The 12932-nt window shown below is 40.7% G+C and overlaps 1 protein-coding gene across 1 annotated transcript in view; it reads right to left on the minus strand.

The window, feature by feature from the left end:
- SEMA5A (semaphorin 5A) overlaps positions 1-12932 on the minus strand; it is a 668054-nt gene that overhangs the window by 163686 nt on the left and 491436 nt on the right. The window contains exons 13-14 of the mRNA XM_026659123.2: positions 8549-8692; positions 4013-4160 (exon numbers count right to left, since the gene is read on the minus strand). Coding sequence (XP_026514908.1) covers positions 4013-4160; positions 8549-8692 — 292 coding nt within the window. The remainder of the gene's footprint in view (positions 1-4012; positions 4161-8548; positions 8693-12932) is intronic.

Genomic DNA, 12932 nt, shown 5'->3' on the forward strand with positions numbered 1-12932 from the left:
CAATAAAGATAAGTGCAAAGCACTATACTTAGGAAGGAAAAAAATCAAATACACAAATAAAATGGGGAATAAATAACTGGTTAGGCAGTAGTACTGCTGAAAAGAATCAGGGGTTTATAGTGGATCACGAATTGAACAGGAGTCAACAATGTGATGCAGCTGCAAAAAAGGCTAATATTCTGGGGTGTATTAATAGGAGTGTCGTATGTAAGGCATGGGAGGTTAACTGTCCCTCTCTACTCAGCACTGGTGAGGCCTCAGTTGCAGTACAGTCTCCAGTTCTAGGTGTTGCACTTTAAGAAATATATGGATAAATTGGAAGGAGTCTAGAGGAGAGCAACAAAAATGTTTTTAAAAGGTTTAGGAAACATGACTTATGAGGAAGGTTAAAAAAACTGAACATGTTTAATCCTGAGAAAAGAGAACCGAGTGGGGCCCTGATCATAGTCTTCAGATATGTTAAGGGCTGTTATAAAGAGGACAGTGATCAATTGTTCTCCATGTCCACTGCCGGTAGGAAAAGAAGAAATGGGCTTAATCTGCAGCAAGGGAGATTTAGGTTTGATATTAGGAAAAACTTTCTAATTATAAAAATAATAAAGCTCTGGAATAAGCTTCCAAGGGAGGCTGTGGAATCCCCATCATTGGTTTTTTTTAAGAACAGGTTAGACAAACACCTGTTAGGGATGGTCTACGTATATTTTGTCCTGCCTCAGTGCAGAGGACTGGACTAAATGACCTCTCAGGGTCTCTTGCAGCCCTACATGTCTATGAAGGCAAAAAGGCACCCTTTAAAAAGTGGAAGATAAATCCTAGCGAGGAAAATAGAAAGGAGCATAAATACTGGCAAATGAAATGTAAAACTACAATTAGGAAGGACAAGAAAGAATTTGAGGACAGGGACGGCTCCAGCGATATTTCCGCCCCAAGCGGTGGGGGAAAAAAAAAGCCGCGATCGGTGGCACTTCAGCAGCAGCTCTACAGCCGCCGCTTCATTCTTCGGTGGCAGGTCCTTCCCTCCGAGAGGGACTGAGGGACCCACCACCGAATTGCTGCCGAAGAGCCGTATGCCCCTTTCCATTGGCCGCCCCAAACACCAGCTTGCTGCGTTGGTGCCTGGAGCCGGCCCTGTTTGAGGAACAGTTAGCCAAAGACTCAAAAAGTAATAGCAATTTTTTTTTAAGTACATCAGAAGCAGGAAGCCTGCCAAATAACCAGTGGGGCCACTGGACGATTGAGGTGCTAAAGGAGCACTCAAGGACGATAGGGCCATTGCAGAAAAACTAAATGAATTCTTTACATTGGTCTCCACGGATGAGGATATGAGGGAGATTCCCAAACCTGAGCCATTATTTTTAGATGACAGATCTGAGGAACTGTCCCAAGTTGAGGTATCATTAGAGGAGGTTTTGGAACAAATTGATAAATTAAACAGCAATAAGTCACCAGGACCAGATGGTATTAACCCAAGAGTTCTGAAGTAAATCAAACATGAAATTGCAGAACTATTAACTGTAGTCTGTAACCTATCATTTAAATCAGCTTCTGTACCAGATGACTGGAGGATAGCTAATATGCCGCCAATTTTTAAAAAGGGCTCCAGAGGTGAGGCAAACTGGCGGAAACTATAATAACGAACAATATTGTCAGACATATAAATTAACATAATTTGTTCAGGAAGAGTCAACATGGTTTTAGTAAAGGGAAATCATGCTTCACCAATCTACTAGAATTCCTTGAGGGGGTCAACAAGCATGTGGACCCAGGGGATCCAGTGGATATAGTGTACTTAGATTTTCAGAAAGCCTTTGACAAGATCCCTCACCAAAGGCACTTACGCAAAGTAAGCTGCCACTGGATAAGAGGGAAGGTGCTCTCATGGATTTGTAACTGGTTAAAAGATAGGAAACAAAGGGTAGGTATAACTGGTTATTTTTCAGAATGGAGAGAAGTAAATAGTGGTGTCCCCCAGGTGTCCCCCAGGGGTCTGTCCTGGGACCAGTCCTAGTCAACATATTCATAAATGATCTGGAAAAAAGGGTAAACAGTGAGGTGGAAAAAATTTGCAGATGATACAAAACTACTCAAGAGAGTTAAGTCCAAAGCAGACTGCAAAGAGTTACAAGGGGATCTCACAAAACTGGGTGACTGGGTAACAAAATGACAGATGAAATTTAATGTTGATAAATGCACAGTAATGCACATTGGAAAGCATAATCCCAACTATACATATAAAATGATGGGGTCTAAATTAGCTGCTACCTCTCAAGAAAGAGATCTTGGAGTCATTCTGGATAGTTCTCTGAAAACATCCACTCAATGTGCAGCGGCAGTCAAAAAAACAAACAGAATGCTGGGAATAATTAAAAAGGGAATAGAAAATAGGACAGAAAATATCATGTTTCAGCTTGGAAAAGAGATGGCTAAGGGGATATATGATTGAGGTCTATAAAATCATGAGTGGTGTAGAGAAAGTAGATAAGGAAATATTGTTTACTACTTCTCATAACACAAGAACCAAATGAAATTAATAGGCAGCAGGTTTATAGCAAACAAAAGGAAGTATTTCTTCACACAATGCACAGTCAACCTTGGAACTCCTTGCCAGAGCATGTTGTGAAGGCCAAGACCATAACAGGTTTCAAAAAAGAACTAGATAAGTTCATGGAGGATAGGTCCATCAATGGCTATTAGCCAGGATGGGCAGGAATGGTGTCCCTAGCCTCTGTTTGCCAGAAGCTGGGAATGAGAGACAGGGGATGGATCACTTGATGATTACCCATTCTGGTCATTCCCTCTGGGGCACCTGGCACTGGCCACTGTCGGAAGACAGGATACTGGGCTAGATGGACCTTTGGTCTGACCCAGTGGGGTCATTCTTATGTTCTTATGATTCTATATTTGATTGGTTGCGAGTCTCTTAGAAATAAAACTACCAGTTTTACTGAAACAGTTAAACCAAAGAGCTGTCTAAATGTAAGCATGCAGTAGCTGAACTGGGAAGGAACTGTTTGAATATACTAGACTATGCTATCATTGTACAACATTTTAAGAATGATGCTGGTGGGGGGAATCAGATTGCAAATCCCAATAATAATAATCTTACTGGGTCAATTCTAAAATCTGACAAAGCACCTCATAACATTCTTCCTAACTCATGGAATTTCCCAAGGCTATCTGGGGTATGCAATTTTCACTTGAGACCATGAGCAGATTATTTTAAATCCAAAATACTGCTCAGCCTTATGAATCATATAATCTTAGTACACGATTATCAAGAAAGATCTATATGGAAAAAATACAGATTACATTCTAACTTCTCTGCACCAGTCACAGAAATTTAAACACCAATCTGTGTCATACATCTTCCTTTGTGCCTGTCACCACTGGAAGAAAAATATTTTGAAAGACTTTGCAGAATTTAAGACTGCTTGGTTAATTCATAAAGTTGAATCAAGGAAAGAGAAGAAACCTTTGTAAGTGTTCAATCTGCTTACAAAAGTGAAATTTCACTTGTGGTATAAATGTCAAAAGTAACAGAGTAAGGACATATGAACAAAAACAAAGCAAAAAAGATTATAAATTACCCTTTATTATGTTTTGAACAGGCCTGCTGGTGGTCTAACAAAAAGTCCACAATCAATGAATGACAAACTTCACAATTATCAAGTTTATCCTTTGAACTTAGGAAACTTAAAAATTAGTCCAATATGTGAGGACCCATATTCCTCTTCTACTTTTATAGAATTCTGACTAGAACAAAGTGAGCATATTTTTGTCCTAGTTTGCAACAAACAAAATAAACATGCCTATGACAAATCCCCATCTGTAACAACTTTCCTTTAGGAGGTCTCTCATCTAGCTAATGTTGTATAACAGCATCCTCTAACTCGCAAACATGAATTTCTCTCAGTAAAATAAAAACAATACAGCTATAAATACACACTCGTGAATCAAAATGTTTGCAAAGCATGCAATTATTTGTTAATGGGAAGACATAGAAGCTACTCACCACATTACAGCCAGGGCAGTCAGGGCCATTCTCACACGTCCTGCGACGAGCCTGAATCCCACCCCCACATTGGGTAGTGCAACGTTCCCACGGACCCCAGCCTGTCCAAAATATATGTGGAGGGCACAGCAAGTGCTCATTGCAGTATCTGTGACAAAGGAAAGCAAGAGAGAAAAGAAACTATTTAGTACAACAAAAGGTTTCCAACTTCTACATTTTCCATTATTTAGAAAGATGTTTGCATATGAAAATGTTTTACCATGATGGCCTTATATTTATTTGTTGGACGCTTTTTTTTTTGAACCGTCACAAGTAACAGTTGTCAAACTATATATAGTGTATAACCATTAATGGAATTGTATTTTGTAATACTGTGGGTGTAGCATTTTCTTCATTGTCTAAACTCTTTCTACAATCTATTTAATTGTACTGGTAGCATATTATTCACCATAGTAGTTAGGTCAATCGCTGCTTTCGTAGAAGTAACACACACACATATCTGAAGGCAGAATTCGGTTCATGGACAAGATAAGTAGACATCTATGTTGGCATTGCTTTGCTAGAAGAACCAAGCTTTCTTTTTCCAGTTCAAATATAGCTGAGTTTGCTTTTCAACTGTCCCAGTGTATTTAATTTTATAGGTAAAATAAGAGATAAAACATGATTCCAAGCATAGGAATACTATAGTATTTTGATTATGTTATTACTTTTACCTCTAAAGTGTGTTTCTAATCATTGTAACCTAGTTAGGTTTTCTCAGTGGGCTGCAAACAACCTGAATCAGAAGAGCAGATAGCTATCCAAAGGGAGAAGCCAAATTCTACTTCACGGATTTTGTCTGGCCTGAACAAAATCATACAAGACACAATTTCCTTCCTCCCTTCCTTCCTACTGCTGGTGTACTTGAAGTATTTGAAGCTGAAGTGAGTGTGTATTTGTACAGCCAGGATACAGAAACAATACTGTGTGAAATATCTGATGAACTACAACTAGCTAACATATCTTGGATATTGAATTCAGACATGCAACTGGTCATAATGAAGCAATATAGTTAAAAATGCATTGAAAATGTGTTAAATAATTTCAGTGAATAAACCTGAGGAAATCACAATCTCCTTGCTGTTGTTGTGGAAGCAGGAAAAGAAGTTACACTTTCTTAGTAAATTGTTAGTTGTGAATTATTGGCTCAGCACTACTAAATATATGGGCCTGATTTAACAATGCATTACTCCAGTTGTATACAGGTGTAACTCATTTGGTACTGGAGTTAAGCAGTGGTAAATCCAGCCCATTATATCCACTGGTTCTCCTGTATTCACTCCTTTGCCAGCTCAACAAATTCAAAGATACAAGAAAAGCAGTTTTACTTTTACAAAACTTAACACTGGTTTGCCCTTAGTATACTTTCCTCTTTAAGATGCATTATAGCTCTAAAATGATTTCCTCAATTACTTTTATGGTACCAAGGTGGTCCTGGGGAATGAAAGTGAGGTTATACTTCAGTCGTCTGGAAAAGCAGCTTTATAAATGATATTACACTTTTTTTTAAGTAACTCAACTATTTCAATCTTTTGAACCTTCACAGCTCTTCAATACCACCATCTGGTCCTTGCGATTTATTATTATTTATTTTCCAAAGTTATTCCATATATCATTGTCCTTTTTACAACTTGCTTTTCTAGGGTACCCACTGTCTCAATAGTGAGTATTTGATTTCTGATTCACTGAAATAATTTCTTATTTTCTATACTGTGACGGAGTTTATGGACCGCACACTGGACCAGTGGGGTTGACCAATCATTGTGGGCTCAGGAGACCATGCCCCCTCTCTCCTGCTGTGTATGCTCTAGGTGGAAGGGACAGATAAAAGGAGAAAACTCAGCTCAGTAGGGACTGGCTGAGGAGGAGGAAAGACATGTGCTGCAGGCTCCTGGAGAGGAACCATCGACTCTCCAGACTACTGAGGCCATGGACCTGGACGACGCTGTGGAGGAACAGCCAACTATGGAAACTGATGGGAACGCCAAGACACTGCCAGCCAAGGAGATGCCCAAGATGGGCTTTATGGTAGGAAGAAGCGATGTGTTGGGGGTGCATGCAGGGTCAAGTGCTCCCCACCCAGCAGTATTCCCAGGCGGGGAGTGGAAGGGGCAAGGCCAGAACCTCTTCCAGCCACGTTGGGATGCTGCCTGGTACAGCACAGCCGCTACCTGGGAGAGCACCTGGCTGCAGCAGCAGCGGACTAACCCCCGTCCTGGGCTTGGCTTCTGGGGACAGCGGTCTAACGAGCTGGAGCCTCCTCCCCGCAGTATGCTCGGCCCCTGTCCCTGGAAGCCGAGCCTGGGCAGGGAGCGGGCTGCCACTGCCGTCCCTCCCAAGCCAGGCTCTCTCCCAGGAAGCTGGCTACGCTGCAAAGAGCAGCAACTGGGAGCGGCTCCATCCCACTCCCCACCCGGGCCTGGTTTCTAGGGAGAGTAGCTGAATGTGCGGGGGCAGGGGGAGCCAGTGCAGTGGGAGGATAGAGCCCCTCTCCCCCATGCAGGTAATGTGGGTTGGGGAAGGGGCAGGGAGAACAAGGGGGGAGGAGACACAAGGGGAGGCACCAGTTGTCTAATAGGGAACATGTTATGAGCTGATGCCTCTATCCTTAATAGGAAGTTTACCAGCTTCATGGGGCCCTGGGTCAGAACTCGGTGGAGTAGGGTGGGTCCGGGTTCCCCTCCCACTGCCCTGTACTTGCCACTAGATGTGACTACCAGGGACTCTTGATATACACTGTTTATTTGCTCTGCCCCGCCCAGAGGATTAGGGCCCCCAAACTGCTATTGATTGTCCCAGCCAGAAGGCCCAGGGACCACAGACTGACTGTTTTCTCTGCCCTACCCATGGGTCCTGAGTTCCTGATTGTGATAGCTTGACTGAGCAGGGATTCTCGATGACTCTGTGATGAGGTGTATCAACCCTGCACTGCGTAAATGAGGGCGGCCCATGCTGGACATGCTGAGCCCCCGTGATATATACCTGTTAATATTTGTTCTTTAAAATGTCTATTTATCCTTTAATCCATTTTACAATTATAATACAAAAAATGACACAATACTTAACCAAAACTCACCCTGCGGATTTTACTCAAGTCTCAACTCCTTTTGAATATAAACTCACTCAGATTCTCTTTTGCACTATACTGACCAGTCATCTCAACAAAACTTATAACTGGTGTTAAGGCTGGGAGAGAGCTATGAGATTTTAGTTAAAGTTCCATATTTGTTGGGGGCATTTTTTTACTTGGATAACCTATCTGCTGAGAGTATATTACAGCATATCAAAATCTTGGTCTTTTGACCAGAGAATGGTAGATATGCATTGCTCTGAAACAGCCAGAAGTGTGCACATTTTCTACGACACTCGCCCTTTAAATTTTGTGTTACATGGGCAGAGTCCTAGAATTTCTATGAAAACAGCAGTGTGGCGTGCAACATTGGCCCATTGGAATGACTTGTTAACAAGAAATGGTAAAGTTGTTAATCTAATTTTTCTCATTATCTTCATCACTGGAAAGATGCAGATTCAGTGAAAAAAATTCAGTGATCTTGTTTTCTCCTGGTTCCGTGAGTGTACCTTACAGGAACACTAATGCAAATTTTAAATGTGCATCCAAGAAAAAATAGATCCTTATACATTTTTTGGAACTGATGGCTCATGTACTTAGAATTTTAAACACTATTACATGATTGTATCGCAGCTTGCTACTTCTTCTGAAGCTGACAGGATGCCCCTGGAAACAAGATAATACATCTCAATGCAGTAGTCTGTCTAAATATATATATATAATGAATGTTTCATTTCTTTGTTGGGATTCATGGAAGGTGATAATAAATTGGAGTCTCTTAGATGTGTGAGTGATGGAATCAAAGACCAAACTGTATATTTTGAGGTGGTATGACAAAACATCTAGTACTGGGGGAAGCAACGAACTGTGAAATAAAAGACCAAGTTAAAAGCTGACTTGAACTGTTGAGAGGTTAATATACACGCAAACCATTTCAGCTGTACTTACTAAAGAACATATTTTATTCCAGTATGGTGTATATTTATTAGATACAAACAAAACCCTTAAAACTTTCCCACTTGCTGTATTGAGATTTTATATATTTATTTAACATATGAAAATTGAACTGTCCACCAGTAATGCAGTGCTGTGATCTAACAACACTTTACTACAGATTTTGTGTCTGGTCAAGTTGCAATTCAAACACAGTACAATCAATTTTCAGAGTCTGAAGGGATAGTAGAGAGGAGTGCCTCACTCCGTCAGCTGACCGGCATTGCTGGGAGTTCAGCTTGTTCGGGAAGAACTCAGCTAAGTGAAATGCACTGCTGAAGTCCATATCCTTGTTAATAGTAATTGTGGTAAGAGATTGTAGTGGAAATTAAAAAAAAAAAAAAGAAAGAGAAAGCAGGTAAAAGAGAAAAATGTAACATGAAAATGAACCTGAATGGAAAAAATTAAAACAGGCAGTGGAGAAGATACCTCACCTCTCCTCACGGTTCTGTCCCACACACACACGGCCCCCGTGCCGAGGAGTTGGATTGCTGCACGAACGCTGGCGGACTTGAAAACCAATTCCACAGGTGGTACTGCAGGGTGACCAGGAAGTCCATGGAGTCCAGCCCCCATTTCTAGTAGAATAAGAAGCCTTGGCTCTGTCATCTGTTATAATATACAGTGAGCAGCTACATGTGTGTAACTGAGAACAGAATTTGGCCCATTAATATCTGCAGAGATAGTTAATTCTGCATCAAGTTAAACTTCCAGAAGAACACTTGGTGGAAAAAAGATACTTGTTTTTGCCATTGTTTCGACCTGGTCTATATGATATATTACTGTTAAAATGGGCCCAATGACCAAACAAATATAAAATCCATACAAGTCCTTGTAATCTGACTATGTAAGAAGGTATAAAACATAGAATTTAAGGCCAGAAGGGACCACCAGATCATCTAGTCTGACCTCCTGTATCTGACAAGTCTCCAACACCATCCAGCACCTGACACAACTGAAAACAGACAAAATATTATAGGCTACAAGAGACTAGACTATTATGTGCCACAGGCCGAAAATGGGAGGAACCAAGGTGCACCAGTGCCCGAGACTCCATTATAGCAGGGAAATGATTAAGTGAGATATACCCAGATAATCCTGGCAAGTGACCCACCCACTGCAGAGGAAGGCAAAAACCTCTCAAGGTTGCTGCCAATCTGACCTGGGGAAAAAATCCTTCCCACTGCACATATGGTGATCAGTTAGACCCTCAGCATGTAAGCAAGAGCTAGCCAGCCAAGCACCTGAGACAGAAAATGCTCAGTGCTACCTCAGAGCCTTTGCCCACCCCACTGAATCTCCAACTGAGGGCATGCCTGGTGGTTCAAAGTAAGGAGATTAAAAGAACAAAACAAAATACATGGGGGGAGGGACAAACCCTTCCTGATCCCTGCAGGTGACTGGCTGAAACTCTGAAGCCATGAGCTTTTAGGAACATAAGACATAAACCAGAAATGAGACCCTGGGCTTCCCGCGACCATCACAAGCAACCACATCAACCCATCAGAAAACTATAAATGCTGTTATTATGCCTTGGACAATTCTGGTAATTGACCACAGGATATTGGAATTTCACCGCAAATACTTCTAGAGATGAATCTCCCCTAAACTGGGTCTATGTAATATTACTATTCCCATTGGGTTTATTCATAGATTCATAGATTCTAGGACTGGAAGGGACCTCGAGAGGTCATCGAGTCCAGTCCCCTGCCCGCATGGCAGGACCAAATACTGTCTAGACCATCCCTGATAGACATTTATCTAACCTACTCTTAAATATCTCCAGAGATGGAGATTCCACAACCTCCCTAGGCAATTTATTCCAGTGTTTAACCACCCTGACAGTTAGGAACTTTTTCCTAATGTCCAACCTAGACCTCCCTTGCTGCAGTTTAAGCCCATTGCTTCTTGTTCAACATATATATTTTTAACATATATATGTTATTTTTAACATATATATGGGTTTAACATATATATTTTGTTTAACCTCTCCAAGTTGTATTATATGTTTTAAAAATAACAGTGATGCATCCTTTTTCTGCTAACGTTCTTATTAATAGTCCACATCAGAGCAAATCCATGTATACACCAATAATTATTTAGGCTAATGACATGTATTACTCTGTTCAAAGCTCAATAAAGTATTTTTTTTAAAACCTCACGCTTCTAACTTTTAACCAAATTCATTGCCACGATCACAAATGTTTACTTTAGTTTTTATAAAATTAAATTACATATATTGTTTGATAATACACATTATAGGGCAGGAAGACAATCTGACATTCTCCTGTATAATTTCAGAATCCAAAACACTAATAACAGAAAATGGAATTTAATTTTCCTCAGTTAATTTATTCTGGATACATTTAATATTTAAATTCCCACATCAATCTTTTGGAGAGAATTTTGAATTACATATTGCTCAAGTAGGTTAAAGCAGCAGTTCTCAAGCTGTGGGTCGGGACCCCAAAGTGGGTCGCAACCCTATTTTAATGGGGTTGCCAGGGTTAACCTTAGAATTGTTGGGGTCTGGGGCCGAAGCCAAAGCTCGAGCCCCATCGCCCGGGGCCAAAGCCCAAGCTCAAGCTCCACTGCCCAGGACCAAGGCCGAAGGGCTCCAGCCCTGGACAACAGGGCTCAGGTTACCAGCCTTCTGTCTGGGGCTGAAGCCCTTGAGCTTTGGCTTTGCCTCCCCTCCCCATCGCAGGTGGTGGGGCTGGGGCAGGCTCAGGCTTCGGTCCCCTCTCCTGGGTCATGTAGTAATTTTTGTTGTCAGAAGGGGGCTGCAGTGCAATGAAGTTTAAGAGCTGCTGGGTTAGAGAGTCCATATTATTTATATCATGTCTTTTAAGGAAGGGGGGGAGGGATAGCTCAGTGGTTTGAGCATTGGCCTGCTAAACCCAGGGTTGTAAGCTCCATCCTTAAGGGGGCCACTTAGAGATCTGGGGCAAAATCAGTACTTGGTCCTGCTAGTGAAGGCAGGGGGCTGGACTCAATGACCTTTAAATTTGGGGGGGAGGGATAGCTCAGTGGTTTGAGCATTGGTCTGCTAAACTCAGGGTTGTGAATTCAGTCCTTGAGGGGGCCATTTGGGGATTTAGTTGGTCCTGCTTTGAGCAGGGGGTTGGACTAGATGACCTCCTGAGGTCCCTTCCAACCTTGATATTATATGATAAGGAAGATTAAAAACTTCAAGTTCATGCCCTCCCTTTTCTGTTAAAAAAAAGACAAAAATTTAAAACAAGAAAAAGAAAAAAAAAATCAAGTTCCAGGAGAAGTCAAATTTCAAGAGGAGACAATTACATGAGCTCACAATTCCACAAAATCCTCAAATACAATAACAATGCCTTATGGGTAAGAGTACCAAAAGGTGCTGATAGAGCTAACAGAATCAATACGTATTTCTTATACTTGTAAATCCCTAGAAGGCACAGTCATGTTCCCATTAAAGTCAGTGGCTAACTCCTATTGACTTTAATATGAATAGTATCATGCCAAATGTCTGGAAAGAAATTTTAAACCCTAAAGAAATCAGTGAATTATAGCAGTTCCCATCGGGTTTTTTCACACCAGAAAATTGCTAGTAAAGATAAGAAATTCAACAAAAATCAAACTCAACAATGTTATGCTCTTGAGATTTCATTATAAACATTTTAAAAGAATACTAAGGTTAATATAATACAAATTGTCTTACTCTATTGGGAAATGATTCAAAAATTAAAAAGCTCAACTGGTTCAATAATACAAGAGGATAAAAATGTTTAACTTGTCAGATCATTTTAATAGTTGGCCAAAAAAGTGCAGTTTTAACTTTTACTAATGGTTTATTGCTATTTGAGCAGTGCATGAATCGTCCCTTGTTTTAATGGACCCAGAATTTGACACTACAGAAAATGGCTGCCTGAAAAATATCATAGTTCACAGCTACTGACTTTGGACAGAAAAACAGGGTTAATTACTGTAAGGATTAGTATCAATGGCATGATTTTCAGATGTATTAAAATCAATGGGAGCTTTGGGTGCCCAGTACAGTACCTCTGAAAATCAATTATTAGTATGAGTGGTTATGCAAATGAGATGATGTAATGTTAGCAGGGGAATGACTATGATAATATCTGTGGTGAGCCTCCGAGCATTTCTCTATTTCCATCTAAGCCTTCAGGCCCAGATTTTTAAAGGTGTTTATGCATTGCTGCACTCAGTGTTGCAATGCCCATTTGATTTAGGATCCTGTCTCATTTTAAGCCAAAATCCAATTGACTAAGTGCCTAAATCTCTTTTTAAAATGAAATTTAGGCTCCTCAATCAGTGAGACATTGCAGAAGTGAGTGCAGCAATGCCTAAACACCTCTCAATACCTTTAAAAATGTGGGCATCAAAGTCTATACTTCGGGAACAACAGACACCTAATAACTCTTGTTCAATTGTTTAGCTTCATATAGTATCCTTATCCGCTCCTCTGCTCACAATTCTCTACTCTCCAGTCAACTGTAAGCACCATATTGATTTTTCTTATCTATTTACACCCATTCATTATTGCATCTTATATCAGCTGGAATTGGTCCTGCTAGTGAAGACAGGGGGCTGGACTCGATGACCTTTCAAGGTCTCTTCCAGTTCTAGGAGATGGGATATCTCCATTAATTATTATTATAATTATTATAATTATTTGTTTACCATTACATGCAGGATAATAACTGTTCTGATTCATGCAAAAATATCATGAGGTGATTTGGAAGTTCAAGTATTTGCTACTGGTGTAGCATAAGTAATGGACTAGAGAAAGTGATAAAAGAACAAACTACTGGAAATGAACAG

This window comes from Terrapene carolina, unplaced genomic scaffold, assembly GCF_002925995.2.
Source record: "Terrapene carolina triunguis isolate 2854851 unplaced genomic scaffold, T_m_triunguis-2.0 Scaffold580, whole genome shotgun sequence".
NCBI lineage: Eukaryota > Metazoa > Chordata > Testudines > Emydidae > Terrapene > Terrapene triunguis.